The sequence below is a fragment of the Penicillium expansum genome (genome assembly GCF_000769745.1).
Source record: "Penicillium expansum strain MD-8 chromosome Unknown contig224, whole genome shotgun sequence".
Classification (NCBI taxonomy): Eukaryota; Fungi; Ascomycota; class Eurotiomycetes; order Eurotiales; family Aspergillaceae; genus Penicillium; species Penicillium expansum.
The window spans coordinates 590,352-604,535 of record NW_015971275.1 but is presented as its reverse complement, the minus strand read 5'-3'; the positions used below and the strand labels follow the sequence as shown (position 1 = coordinate 604,535).

General features: G+C 47.5%; 4 protein-coding genes across 4 annotated transcripts; 1 reads left to right on the top strand and 3 right to left on the bottom strand.

Annotated features, from left to right (window-relative positions):
• Nucleotides 1–3,860: 3,860 nt before the first annotated feature.
• On the top strand, nt 3,861–5,895 carry PEX2_068480 (MDR family MFS transporter; the record flags this gene model as incomplete). Its single annotated transcript, XM_016744119.1, has 4 exons — nt 3,861–4,160; nt 4,249–4,661; nt 4,773–5,500; nt 5,588–5,895. The coding sequence occupies 4 exons, from the start codon at nt 3,861–3,863 to the stop codon at nt 5,893–5,895; spliced, it is 1,749 nt and encodes a 582-aa protein (XP_016599832.1).
• Nucleotides 5,896–6,476: 581 nt separating this feature from the next.
• On the bottom strand, nt 6,477–7,016 carry PEX2_068470 (Saccharopine dehydrogenase / Homospermidine synthase; the record flags this gene model as incomplete). Its single annotated transcript, XM_016744118.1, has 1 exon — nt 6,477–7,016. The coding sequence occupies one exon, from the start codon at nt 7,014–7,016 to the stop codon at nt 6,477–6,479; it is 540 nt and encodes a 179-aa protein (XP_016599831.1).
• Nucleotides 7,017–7,438: 422 nt separating this feature from the next.
• Nucleotides 7,439–9,374, bottom strand: PEX2_068460 (Major facilitator superfamily domain, general substrate transporter; the record flags this gene model as incomplete). Its single annotated transcript, XM_016744117.1, has 5 exons — nt 7,439–8,081; nt 8,130–8,316; nt 8,373–8,512; nt 8,585–8,845; nt 8,953–9,374. 5 exons carry the CDS (start codon nt 9,372–9,374, stop codon nt 7,439–7,441), a joined length of 1,653 nt encoding a protein of 550 aa, XP_016599830.1.
• Nucleotides 9,375–10,872: 1,498 nt separating this feature from the next.
• PEX2_068450 (uncharacterized protein) lies at nt 10,873–13,923 on the bottom strand (the record flags this gene model as incomplete). Its single annotated transcript, XM_016744116.1, has 1 exon — nt 10,873–13,923. The coding sequence occupies one exon, from the start codon at nt 13,921–13,923 to the stop codon at nt 10,873–10,875; it is 3,051 nt and encodes a 1,016-aa protein (XP_016599829.1).
• Between the last annotated feature and the right edge of the window lie 261 nt (nt 13,924–14,184).

Here is a 14,184-nt window from a genome sequence, read left to right as displayed (position 1 = left end):
TCGTATATTCAGATGGTTATAGCAAGGATAAGATCACACACAACGTAGGTATCCTTAGATGTTTATTACTTGACTTTTGGTAGAAAATAAATTTGTTGTATCAGATAATTTCATTGGCAAATAAGCAACTTCGCGGGTTGTGAGTCCTATGCAGAATATGCCTGAGTAGTAAAGGCATCATGATCATCCCGGAACTTCGAGGAAGCCGAGCTATGAATAGAGGAAGATAGTCGTCTTTATGATCGGAATTAGTAGGACTTCTCAAGCTATCTTTGCATTCTATCTACATCGATTGTGGTTTCAGCCCAACAATTCAGAAACCCAGCCCCATATTGACACCTGTGCGTATCGAGTAATCGGCTCCGAACGGCAGCTATAATCGTGTCTTCAGCAAGTTCCATATGCCTAAGGATGGAGTCGGAACTTTGAATTGCCTGCAAAGCTGCGACAAGGTACATGCTACCAGAAAATATTTTTGAATGAGTAGCGGAACGGTCAACTTGATTCTTCATTGCGTCAGTCGAAGTCAACAGTGTATGCCATGCAGTTTCTTTTGCTGAGGGCCGGCCCAAGCTTGGCATTTCAATTGAAAAGCACCCACGTCTCAGTGCTAGGGAGACGTGAATAACAGCAATTCCAAAATCAACTTTGAAGATGTCCATCAGCCATGCACCCTGCGATCGATGCGAGCACCCTGCGATCGATGCGAGACAAGGGAGTAAAGTGAATTCTGGAGACGGAGTATCGCCAACGAGCATTCGAGAACAGCCCAAAACGAGGCCTCATAGCACTGGCTGTCTGCGACGATCCGGGAGAAAGGATAATGTAGAGAGAGCAATACGCTGCGTGTGAAAATCTCGAGCGTGATATTTTGTAGCAACCTTTGCTCGATTTCATGTGGGACCATTCCAAACACACAGTTGACAGGGACATCTAGCCGAGGCAAAGCGTCCCGTAGAAACCTATCATATTGTGCTACTTCGTCGCATCCAATTGAAGAGCGTATATGTTTTGGTGGATGGAGAATAGCCGAGGCAACTGGGAACAATTTTGATAAACGTGATCGGAAAGAATCAGAGTCGTTATTTGAGTCGTATTGGCCCGTGGCTTCCTCAACTGGAGCTCGAGTGGTATAGTCTTCTGGGCGAATGATATTCGGAAGGCCTTTCTCTAGGGAGATGTGCAAATCCAGAAACACAATGGTCATCCAAATATGCCTCCGGGAATCAGCTTCGATGGTAGATATTTCGGGAAATGTATCGGGGTCCAAATTCAAGCCCATGGACATGGCCATCCTTATTACCAAGGCCATCAAAGCGAGTAAATTGGTAGAGTTGTTTTGAGACGCAACTCCTATTCTTCTCGCCAAGACCATCATGCATAGTGTTCGAATCGTTGTAAGGTCTGGGACACTCATAAATTGATAGTGTTCGGTCTCAGCATGGGCAGCATCAAAAAGACTGGCAGCTAATTCAAATGCCCTGCCATCCAAGCGTGCGGCAATATTAGGATGAGCGCTGTGACACGAGAGAGAAAGTATCATCAAAAATTGCGAGATCCATCCTTCGGAACAAGTCGCAGGATCTAAAAAAAAGGTCGAAACTTGATCAACTAAAAGTTCTTTTTCAAGAAGAGGATAGACCTGTTCAAAAGTGTATAAATAGTTGTTAATGAGCTCGACGACCAAACCATGCGGAGGCAGGCAAGAGAGAGTTCTCCTAGAGCTAATATTTGTCGTGAGCTTTCCCCGGATATGGTTTGTGGGTAGCTTGGATAGAAAAGAATTTTCTATAAATCGGCCACGGTAGATATGATCAAAATCAGCCACCCGTCTGAAAACAAATGGAGCAGCTTCTTCAAACAATTGATCCATGATATGCGTAAGCCATATGGTAATATGATCCCATGAAGGGAACAAGTGAGGTACCTCCTGTGTCAGAATTGCCCAATGTGTCACCGCCGTAGCCATTCTTCTACAGTTTCCACAGGGTACTGATTTAGTCCAACCTGTGACATTGTGGTTTCCAATGCCCGGCGTTTGGGAGTTGGAAGGTTGATGAAGATTGGAAGATCGGTATCGGCAATCGTTCTGCTGTCCAGTTCTCTCACATCGGCCGCATGGCACCCCCCTATCACATTTGACTTTGAAGCGGTGGCACCTATCGCAGGAGAGTATGGCTCGTTGTCGCGTACGCGTTGGAAGGGTTTGTTTCGTCTCGCTATTTTTTGGTTTAGCCTGCGGTTTCCAAACAAACTGCATGCTTCGAAGTAAGTTGAAAGGTGTCGAAAGCTATGTTACAGTACATGGCTGGGAACCGGGTGTTCAACACCTCGGAAAATACATGGACCGCTTTGGATGCGGGTCCCAAATAAACGTTAAGTACCTAATCGTGATGCTTAGTCATTGTCAAATAGTGCCCAGGTGCCAGGTGGATTTTGTCATTTTTAGTTAGAGTCATATTACGAAGCCTTATAGGACTCAGGTCAAAAATTCGTTTGTAGGTGGGAATTGGGGCCTGAATGCCTTTTTTAGGACAGCCTTTTACACCGTTCTATACAGTGCATGGTAAATTTATTAATACTACGGAGTACCACTGTCAAAAATGAAGCTTTTGGCCTATACAAATGAATCTATCTTCATACAAGAATAGTCGGCCGCATTTGCGGCTTGTGATGGTCTTTTAGATGGTCTTTTAGATGGTATTTTAAGATTTCTTTTTAGGATAATTGTTTGAGATATCAAAAGCTTCATTTTTGGACTTGGACGCGACCAGAATCAGTGTACTTTGATTATGAAGATATGTGTAATAGTAATCCAGGTATCTTCATTTTTCTGCCGTTATTAAGTCAGGCATTCAAGCACTAAACCACCTACGAAAAGGGGTTTGAACCCTGAGTCCTATTAGTCTTCGTAGTCATACACCTCTGTCATCTATGCAATACCTTGCTGTACACGAGATTTCTGTCAAAAGAAAAATAAAAAAAAAGCGAAAAATAGCTTCTATTTAATATTAATTATATGGAAAATAAAATAAAAACAAGATATTTCTATAACATCCATAGTTATCTTAGAGTATATGTTTGTCTAACTCTTTTTTCTATAAACAACTAGAACATGAGGACCTGTGGTATTGAGGCCGAAAATGATCGCTTTTGAAGCCACAGGTGATGTTGACGCTCGACTCAGACGGTTCTTCCCCTCGTTTCCACTGGCGACCAAAACGATGCCAAAATGGCTCCCTTTCAGCTAAATTCAAGTCCCCTGCCTTTTTCACCCGGTCCATTTGAGCGCCTATAAGATACTTCGCTTTCCCTCCTGTCTGGTATCCTTGTACCTCCCATTCTCTTATCCTTGTTACTCTACGCCTTGAGACGACCTCGACTTTATCGTTTCCTACAACACAAATTTCCCACCCTAGTCTTTGTTCTATTCTCCTCTATAGAACCTACGCCTATATTCACACCTGCCCACCCCATGCCTCCGATGTAAGGGGTCCTCCAGCTGGCTTTAACCCCAGCAAGATTACTCGCACTACGATCTTTCCGGGGTGTATCCTCAAAAGCTCCCGAGCTACTGTCCACTACTGGGATGAGCGGAATTAACGGAATTAACAGAACTAACAGAATTAACGGAGTTAACAGTGGTACATTCAATTGATTTTTGGGAATGTGCCATACTTACCGGCCCCTATAATTTTGTTACTAAAAGTACTGGACCCTCGCTAATAAGGGTCTGATACTTATTATCTCCGTAAATTTGGCAGCCCTATTTATAAAAGCTTAACCTTAAAGCGTCACTAAAGCGTACAGAGTCTCATATGAAGCTGAAGCAATTGAGCCATAGCCATATGACAACACACATGTCTCCATCAACAGTTCCACCTCCCTTACCAGAGGACAGCAACGGCAACGGCAACCTAGAAGCGTTCGGAGTGAAAACACAGCAGGTCGAGCCTGAAAGGGAACAGCAGACCGTCGAGTCTAACACACCGTTCACTATGGCATCCTCGTCTGTTAGTGGTGTAGACGATGGTCCTGCTACTGAAGAAAAAGCTGTGGATGAGGCGCCAAAGCCTGTTATGGAATATCCAAAAGGTATGGAAGCCTTCTTCATCATGGTTGCGCTCGTACTCAGTATCACCCTCTCTTCTCTGGATCAGGTGAGTTCTACCGCTCCAATCTTCTCGTAGAGTCGTATTTTGCCAATGCAACACACCACACGCCAGGAAGCTGATACTCTCGATTTAGACTATTGTTGCAACCGCCATTCCAAAAATTACCGACCAATTCCACAGCCTTGACGATATCTCGTGGTACAGTGCGGCTTATTTCATGACGCTTGGAGCCTTCCAGTCAACCTGGGGCAAAGTGTATAAATACTTTCCCCTCAAAACTAGTTTCCTGGTGTTAATATTCATCTTCGAACTTGGGAGTTTGATCGCCGCTGTCGCTCCAAACTCAACGACTCTGATTGTTGGACGTGCCATCTCCGGTCTCGGTGCATCGGGTATCGCGCCGGGGGTATACACAATTTCTGCCTTTGCTGCTGAGCCCAGCAAAAGAGCTACCTACACGGGGGTCATTGGTGTGACATATGGCGTCGCCGCTGTCTGTGGACCACTCATTGGTGGAGGGCTTACAAAAGGGGCATCCTGGAGATGGTGAGTCGAGAAAATTTTAATACTTTGTCTTTGTTACAAAAAAGGGGATTTTTTCCAGTTATATTATCGAATCTTGCTATAATCGGACTTGGCCTGATGTGACAACTCTAGGTTCTATATCAATCTTCCGATCGGTGGTGTGGCCGCTTTTGTCATCCTGCTTACCTTCAAGACCCCTAAAGCCGCGAAAGTGGTCCAGGCTACGCTCAAGGAGAAGCTTCTCCATATGGACCCGATAGCGACGGTGCTTACAATGGGTGCACTGGCCTGCATGCTTCTAGCTCTTCAGTACGGTGGTGCAACCTATGCGTGGTATTCCAGCGTTGTCATCGGTTTACTCGTCGGCTTCGTCGTCATAGTTATTGCACTTATCGTCGCAGAAATATGGCAAGGGGAACGCGCCATGCTGACACCACGCATTATGCGCAAAAGGACCGTCTGGGTCAGCAGCGTATGGGGCTTCTTCTTCGCTGGCGGGTATTTCGTCACGCTCTATTACCTGCCTATATATTTCCAAAGCATCGATAACGTCAGTCCAATTGGCTCGGGTGTGCGCAACATTCCTCTCATCATCATGTTCGGCATTGCCACATTTGGCTCAGGTAGAGTCATCACGAAGACGGGTATTGCAACTCCTTATATGGCAGCTAGCTCTGTGATCGTGACTATCGCCGCTGGTCTACTGTATACACTCGACGTTGGGACCTCGACAGGCAAATGGGTTGGGTATCAGATCTTGGCGGGCTTCGGATACGGCCTCGCCCTCCAAGTCCCGGTCGTCGTTGTGCAGGCTTTTGCTGAGCCAAGTGACATGGCTCCTACGACTGCGATTATTATATGTAAGCTCCCCTTTGCCCTGTCCTAGAATTTTGTTAATATTCTTTGCCCACTTGTATCCCCAAGCTGATCATATCCCTCGTGCGTAGTCGCTCGATCTGTCGGCAGCACACTTTTACTCTCAGCTGCGCAATCCGGCTTCGTCAACCAGCTCGTGCACAAGCTTGCCGAAACCGCACCGAGCGTCAATCCCGCACTAGTCACGGGTACCGGTGCCACTGATGTGCACCGGCTATTTTCTGGAGCCGAGCTGGACGGTGTTGTCCGTGCGTACGCATGGGGCATCAAGGTTGTTTTTGCAATTACTATCGCAGCCTGCGGCCTCACTGTTCCCTTCAGCTTGTGCAACACATGGGCCAATATTAACGCGAAGAAACCCAGTGGTGGTGGTGCTTGAAATAACTGTTCAGACGATTATGCCAATGGAGTTATAGCCGTTTTCTTGTTGTGGAAATTATCTATCTTTTACGATGCTTAAGATAGCTTAGAGAGAGGGCGTAATGGAGGAATGCATCGAAGGAAGAAATTGGATGGTATTCATGACTGGCTACCTGATGTATTGAAGTAGGACTATCGAGTGGATCAATCCTGTACTGTTCCGCGAAAATTATTGTCAAAGCCAAATATTCTTTGGGGTAGATTGTTGCCAAATCTGCAGGTGAAATGGCAAGATAAAAATATTGAATCTAGTATACAGTGACATCCAACATGTTTGAATAACCGCTTTAATCTGCTGTTGTAGTAGACCAATCCGTCATCTTCCTCCATTCCATAGCTTTTACCAGTTTTCTTTGCTTTTCTTTTTCTTTTTCTGATTGCCGCTGCTTTTATAAGGGCGCTCAGACTTAGCCTCACTGATACCCTATTCATGGAGTGTTTGAAATCACTTCAGAACTGTTCTTATTTTATATGAAAAGTTATGTCTAAATTTCGAGTGTAGAGATGAATCGAATGGCATACTGAGTATCACAACACGACTTATGTGATAACCCGCTCCTTCAGCTCAATGCCAAATTTATCTTTTAGTTCGTCCCGCAACAGCGTGGCAATTTCCGCACTCGACCAAGGCGCCACCATACCCGTCGCTGGAATGCGTCCCTCCAACACAGCGAGAACCCCTACAGCACAGGGAAGTCCTACAAGTTTCGCCATCGCACTGCGACTCCCCGGGCCAAGAGGCTCCCCATATTCAACTAGAGTACTGGATCTCTTTTCCACCAAACCATCCGCATATTTGATATCAAAGATGTGCTGCAACACAATCATGTCTCGTTCTCCGGGCTGGTAGGCCATTCGGGTCTCCAGCACGGCACAGAGAACGTCAAGAGGTGTACCATATTTATCAACAGGCGTGGGATCAAAGAGACCAATCCACCGTAGACCTGACAACACACGATCGACATCGTCTTTGTCCTTGACGAACGCCTCAATTTTCTGTCTAACTGCATTCTCAACCTCCTTCGGCGACGATGACTCCGGAAGTCCAAGTATGGCTTTCTTCCCGATTGCAGAAGGCATTGTAAGGATGTTTTCTTGGGTTTGAATTGTGGTGATTCACTGTTACTGTATGAGAAACACTGGATTTGAACAGAATGTGAAGTGCAGAACATTAGCAACGCGAGATGACTCAACAATATGCACACCTAGTGATGACAAATGGTCAGAGGTGATGACTATCCCGATGTCTCTATGGGGCACTTGGTCGAAGCTAACATCGCTAGTGTCGTGTTAAGCAGGCCAGACAGGGCTAATGAGGGGAGTGTTAGCCCCACAGAAGTCTACAGTCACGCCAATGATGGGATTATGTGTGGAATGATCATCGCATTGGCAAATTTGGCCTTTGAGACACTTGAAACGGACTTCGTAAAGCCTAGACTATTTTCTAACCCATTTAATCAAAACTGACGGATTTATTGTATGTATTTATACCCCTAGAAACATCAAACAATGATATCCCTGTCCAGCTTCCGAAACATCAACCAAAAACCAGCCGTAATAGCAAGTTGTACACCTGTCAAAGACCCGTAGAAAATAGTCATATGAGGATCTTTTGCAGCCGACGAGATCGCAATGCCCAATGCATAGCTGATCGAAGCCGTTCCTACAAATAATGCCTGCACGATAGACTTCATGCTCCTTGGGGCTCGCGAATAGCAGAACTCCGACCCAGTCGTCACGCAGAAGATCTCCCCGATCGCCATAAACACGTAACACGGTACCTGCAGAAACACATTGATATGCTGCGGGATGGTACCGTTTTTTGAATCTGGACAGGCTAGGGGATAGTCAAGACACGGCCCAGCACGGTAGATAAAGGCCTGGAGCCCAGTTGCCCAGGCCAAAGATGCACCCATGAAGAAGAAACCGACGGAAATACGAGCAATGGGGCGAAACGGAATTTTGCGGCGATTGAGAAAAGGAAACAAGCATTGTTGGATCAGTGGTCCTACGATGATGCAGGCAATAGGGTTAAAATTAGGCATAACGTCGTTGGGAATCCCGTAAGTTTCCATTTGACCGGCTTGCGAGATCAGGTTATTGTATGTCTGTCCCCAGCAGAGCCAGACAATTGGAAATGCGAGACTGGGAAATGTTAGCGTGCGGAGAATGTGCTACAAATTAGGAACCCACCAGATTTGACACGCTATGAGAGCATCGCGGACTCCCTTCAGGAATTCATCATCCCACGGAACCTGGCGACCGTACTTTTCCTGTTGCACCGCCGGCTGGGCGGCGTTGAGTGACATACCACCTCGAATCCCGAGCCAAATGACTCGCAACACTTTCGGAACAACTGAGCCTGCGGGAGGCGCTTTGTCTGCGGTCTTCCATGAGTACATAAGCTGATTGGAGGGAGGTTGTGCTTTCACGTACAGTACTTATTTTTGAAGACCAACATAAGAACCAGTCCCACCCATAGAAAGCAGAAGCAGAGTAAAAAGGCAGACCAAAAGCTGGAATACCTTTCCATAAAGGTGGTGGCTATCCCGGACAAAGAGGCGACATTAATAAACCTGAATGAATATCCATTGTTAGCTTTCCAGCTTGTATACCTGGAATCATGGAGATAGGGTTTTGGGACGCACCAAAAGTACCAATTGTACATGTATTGTATCGTGAGAGATCGGTCCACAACCACCCGTTCTCCGGACGGGAGCTCGCGAATGAATAGCTCATGATGGGGGTATTGGTCCGCGATAAAGGGATAAACCGAGGCATTCACGCCGCCGATTCCAACCGCGATCAACACAAGAGACACACCAAGCCCTGCGGCAGACACACCTGCATGGTGTAGAGCTGAAGGTAGAGCTGTCGTAAAAAGAATGAGAAACCCAACGAGGTAGATACTGATGGAATGTCAGCAGATATCGTGCTAATGTCCGTCTGCATAACTTTTACAGAAGCGAGATTTCTGTATACACTCCACGCGCAGTAACACATAATTTTCACATACACTGTACTTAGCAAAATCAGCTTATATCGCCCCAGCCAACCATCGGCCACCACCGCCAGCGGCACCGGTGCAAAGTTAACCAACACCATGAAGGCATAGTTTACAGCAGTTGCGTTGGACTGCCCGATTCCGAGAACTCCAGGAATGAGATCGTTTGGGCTGTTCTGCAAGTAGTTTTGCAGGCAGGTTGAGGCGCCATAGAAGACGAATCGCTCGGCTGATCCGACCAGAATGGCCAACCAAACTGGGTAGGGAACATTGTCGGCGACATGAACAAGCTCTTTTAAATCTTTGTCTGTGGGCCGACATGATGTTTCATCAACTGTTATATTTATTGGAACAGTATCTCCCGCCTGCTTTCCTGTCGCCGTCAATGAAGGGGATGGGCTTTCCACTCCGCTGTCATTGACCTGGGAAGCCATGTTCAGCTCTCACGTAGTAGAACTGTGGGATGATGAAGGTAAGAACGAAATTCTTTCAGTTAAATAGGGCCTCAAATCCCATACTAAGCATAATAGGTAAAATTTGGGAGAGATCATTTCCCGCCCCAAAAAGAAAATTCAAATTCCAAATTGATCATATTTACACACTTTACCAGTTTGGTAATAAGCATACATACATTGGCTAAGTATGGTAAGGGGTATTCTCAGAAAAGTGTCAAGAAAGAAGGGCATAATAGCGTTCCTTCGAGGGTTTAGTGTGTGCAAAGGCGTGCTGAGAAAATACGTCCCAAGGTTGTATTAATGGAGTGACTCAGAGCACATCATTGTGGATTTAATGTGATTGGTAATCTAGATGCACTTTAGTAGATTACAAGCACTTTTTCTTATAGCCTAAAGCCTTCCACATAATATCTATCCACTTCAGGGAGTATGGAGAATCACTATGTCCTAGTGGTTAAGATATTTATATTTCTGGCTCAAAGCAACATAAATTTCGACACCATGGTAATGTAGCTTTAAGATTTCCTCATATTACTGAGAAGTCTAGCTATCTACAGCAATGGAAGAAAATAAACTTGTTGTTGAGTGGATATAAAGTTGTTACTTATCGCGTCTATGGTGTTCCGGGCCGCGCTGCTTGCTTACAAACTAGGATTACTGATCATTGAAAGGATCCATCCGTGGATGATTGGTTTGTGACCTCAATAGTTATGCCCAATAGTGCTAGGCTAAGATAGCCCCGTGCGCCGGCTGCTTTGAAATGCAGAGATCTCATGAGAAACACAAGTTAAGCTTGTGAAGTACGCTATTAGAAGGCATTATTGCGAAAGGAAAAAACACGAGTTTCCGTCATCACATGCTAAAATTGATCACTATTGTAACCGTAAAATAAACTGTCAGTACTGATATAAAATCCGATGAATATATGTTGTGGTTAACCACAGGGCATATTTGGTTATTTCAAACAGGCTGACGACCCACCTATGAGAGTAATATTTTCGCAAGTTAGGAGAATAGATGCTGTACTTAGTGGCCGGTGGTGTCCGCGTAGAAGAATCGGACTTTTATAATCATTTAGATCTCATACTCGGGGTAGACCAAGACTTTTTCAGATCGGCGGGGTTGACGGAATTACCTGAGCCAAGACCCGTCATATTGCTTGTTTCGATACCCAATAGGTTCCCCTCATGATCCGTGAAGATCCCGTGGGCAGATATACTATGGAAGAACCCTCCTGATACTGTACCTTATTACTGTCATATGATCTTCGTGGTAGGTTTTGGGTTCTGTCCAAACCAATCTAGAAACAATACAGAGCTCCAGGGTCCGGGTAATACATTGTACATTATACATTTTATATTGGGTTTATTTAAAGGGTTTCCTAGGATAAAAGGCATTTTTCAGACATAAAGCATTGATTACATTAATTGCGAGCCACCAGGGCCAAGGCTAAGTACATAAAGATAGACCGATATCCCTAGAAAGACCCAGCCATAGCCAAAGAGACAGAACTCTTCCGCTTCGGCTTCATAGTCCATCCAGAGAGGCAGGTCCAGCCCGCGCCACTCTTCCTCCCCTCATCAAACAGCGCACCAAGACCCTCAAGCAACATAGATCGCTCACGACCCATCTCCACTCGCAATTTCAATAACCACTGCTCCCACATCCACCCCCCAATCAATCCAGTCATACTGGCAATATCCGCCGTGCTACCAATCGGCCCCTGCACCGCCTCATAATCTTCAATCTGGCTCTGCACACGAGGTGCGGGAGTCTCGCGCAGGGGCTCCTGCTCGACAGGCTCAGTGCCCATCGGGAGGAACATCCACGCGCGCTGCGTATCGACGAATCCGGTGTTGCGGAGACGACCAACGAAGCTCTTGGACGCTAGTGGGTCGTACCCGCGGTTGCGCAGGTTGAAGGCAAACTCCACTGACGTTGCGCTGGCGTATGGCCCGGCCCGCGAGATCTCGGCGTCAAGAACTTGGAACTCGAGGTAGCCGCCTGGCTTAAGGCATCGCATGCATTCCTTCAGAACGAGGTCATACTCGTCGCGGTCCTTGCCTACAGGACATTCAGTCTTCAGCAGTGCGTGCAAGGAGCGGGCGGAGATGACGTCGAACTGGTTGTTTCCAAAAGGCAGCTCCCAGAGGTTGGCCACGGTCACCTGACGGTGGTTGGGAGGGCCCTTGATGGCGCTGTTTACGGTCTGGTTATTGGAGGTGACAGTGTAAACCTTGACATTTGGGAACTCATGCGCGGCTTGCCACGCCCAGTCGCAAGAGGAGTGGCCACCAAGGTCCAGGATGCGGAAGCTGCGCTTGCGTGCTCCCTGCGAGATCTTGGACTTTGAAGAGGTTTGTGTAAGCACGCGGTGGGCAGGGCTTGCGAGCAGATTGCCGCCGTTGAGAGACCGGAGAGCATCCATGGCCCACATGGGCTGGGACAGCTGAGCAAGAACCAGCTGCTCCTTCTCCACCTTGTCAAATTGGGCCTTCTCAGCTAGCTCGGAGGTAATCATGGAGTTGCGGGGTGCCTTGGCGAAAGGACCCTTGTATGCAGGGCGCTCGGGGCGAACAAGCTCATACTTGCCCAACAAGCAGTTGATGTGGAGGTCGTTCATAGCGAGACGCATGGATTGCACGGCATCGAAGCGCATGTTGCGGTGCATGAACCCATCGGTCTTGGTTGACCGTTCCCGAATAGACTGGAAGCCTTGCCAGTATATTGAATCCTTGCTAGCAAGGACCGGGGGCAGAGGGCTGAGGGAGTCGGGGACGCCTTCCACGAACCGCACCATCTTCTTGGAAGAATCTTCTGTGGTGTCTTCGACTTCAGCCTCGACATCATCAGACTCCTCAGATAATTCAACAGACTCAACGTCATTCACGGGATTTGTCTCATTGAGAGCGGAGAGGTAGGATTCTTGGGCAGACAGCCAGATGCTGGTGCGGTCGTGGCTCGCAACTGCACGTTCCTGCAGCTCTTGGTCATAGCATTCATCGTACTCATATCCGTTCCCAGAACGGGGGATCTCTTGAACTTGAACTGCATCAAATGCAGCACTCATGGGACTATCGTGGTAGATAGACCGACGAGTTGGTGTGTCACAGGGGAGTCGAACAGCAGTAAGCGGGGCCTCTTCATCACGAACCGCTGTGACTGGATCTTCGTCAACAGGGCGCTCAGGCCATTCCACTACCTGCTCAACAACCTCTCCTTCATCCCGACGCCAAGGAAGGTCGTAGAACCCCTCTGCAGCTGCCGTCGATGGCTGGTAATTGGTGTTGGGGATTGACCACGTGTGGCGCGCCCGGGGCGCCAGGGAGGCAAAGAAGCCACCAGGAGATGGAATGCTCAGGTCAGTGAAACTGTATCCAGACAGCTCAGATGCGGGGGTTACCCCATCAGCACTCCTCGGGCGGCTAGGAGCCGGCTGGAGTTGCCACATCTCACCCTTATCCTCCGAGGTCTCGGACCACGAGTCGGGTGTATCATCTAAGGGAATGTGGTGCAGCATTGCCAGTGCTGAGTTAGGCAGAAAGTCACGTTGATTCATAGGCTGTGGGGCGTCGTACAAGTCATCATATTCATGGAACGGCTCATTATTCAGATGGAAGGATGGCGATGGCGACGGCGAGAGCGGGGGTGAATATGCATGGGCAGCGGTCGGAATCCTGGGGAAACTTCCCAGAACATGACGCCAGTCCTCGTGCGGGTTTTCAATAGCAATAGGCACAGTCTCAAGATCTGAACTGCCATCCCCATTGTCTAGGTCACTTTCACTTCCGTCTAGGTCTCGGCGAACATGTATATCATGTGCATCCCAGTTGGCATCTGGCAGAGATTGGGAGTCTGGTGTAGCTAATGCACTGTTGATTGATTCTTGGTCCGAAGTCATACTACCATCAAGCGAAGGTGGGGCATATGATGCAGGTACAGAGCGACTGAGCATCGACAGCGCTGCTGGAGACACTGGGATCTTTGATGGAGGCGTCGGCGGGACTGGAGAGCCCTTGAGAGAGCCGTTGATTGACGGCCATAACTTAGATGAGGGAATCTCAAGTGTTAGAGAGAGCTTCCGACTGCCAGTGGAGGTCACCGAGTTTCGGGTGATTGGTGTAATCAAGCTCGATGGCCGTGTATTTGGGGAAAAGCATGAATCGCTAATTTCGGTCTGATTGTCGTCACTATCATCATCTGAAGCATCATACAAGTCGTCGTATCCTCGAAATCCTTGCATCTGAGACTGCCATTCTGTATCTGAGCATGATGAGGTAGTCCCAGCCGAGAGAGGCGACATTAAGCGGGCGAATCGAGCGTGTGTTGGCACTGCGAACCCGCTAGTCTGTAACCTTAACTTGGGACTGATGGCTGCCGGTGTAAGTCTGGAAGGAGTTGAGCCTTTGGGACTTGTTTGAGGGGATTGAGATTCGCGCGTATCCTCCATTATAGTATTAAGCACCGTCCCCCGGGCCTGCCGAAGGGGCGGAAATCGTACAGTCGACATGCGGAGTGTATCGGTCATCTTGAACACTTGATCGAACTGTTGGATGTTGGTTTTTGCGTGGGTTGCTCACAGGAAATATCTATGGGTATCTTGACTCGTAGGAAATAGCGACACCGATCAACGGGTCTGTGAAGTGAACGTTGGAAAGCAAGATAACAAGATAACAAGATAACAATAAGAAATAAAACAGATGCAAAAGCTACCAGAGCTATAGGCACCGAGCATGAGAGAATGAAGTCGACGAAACGAAGAACGCTAGCCTTCACAGAAGTTGTGGCA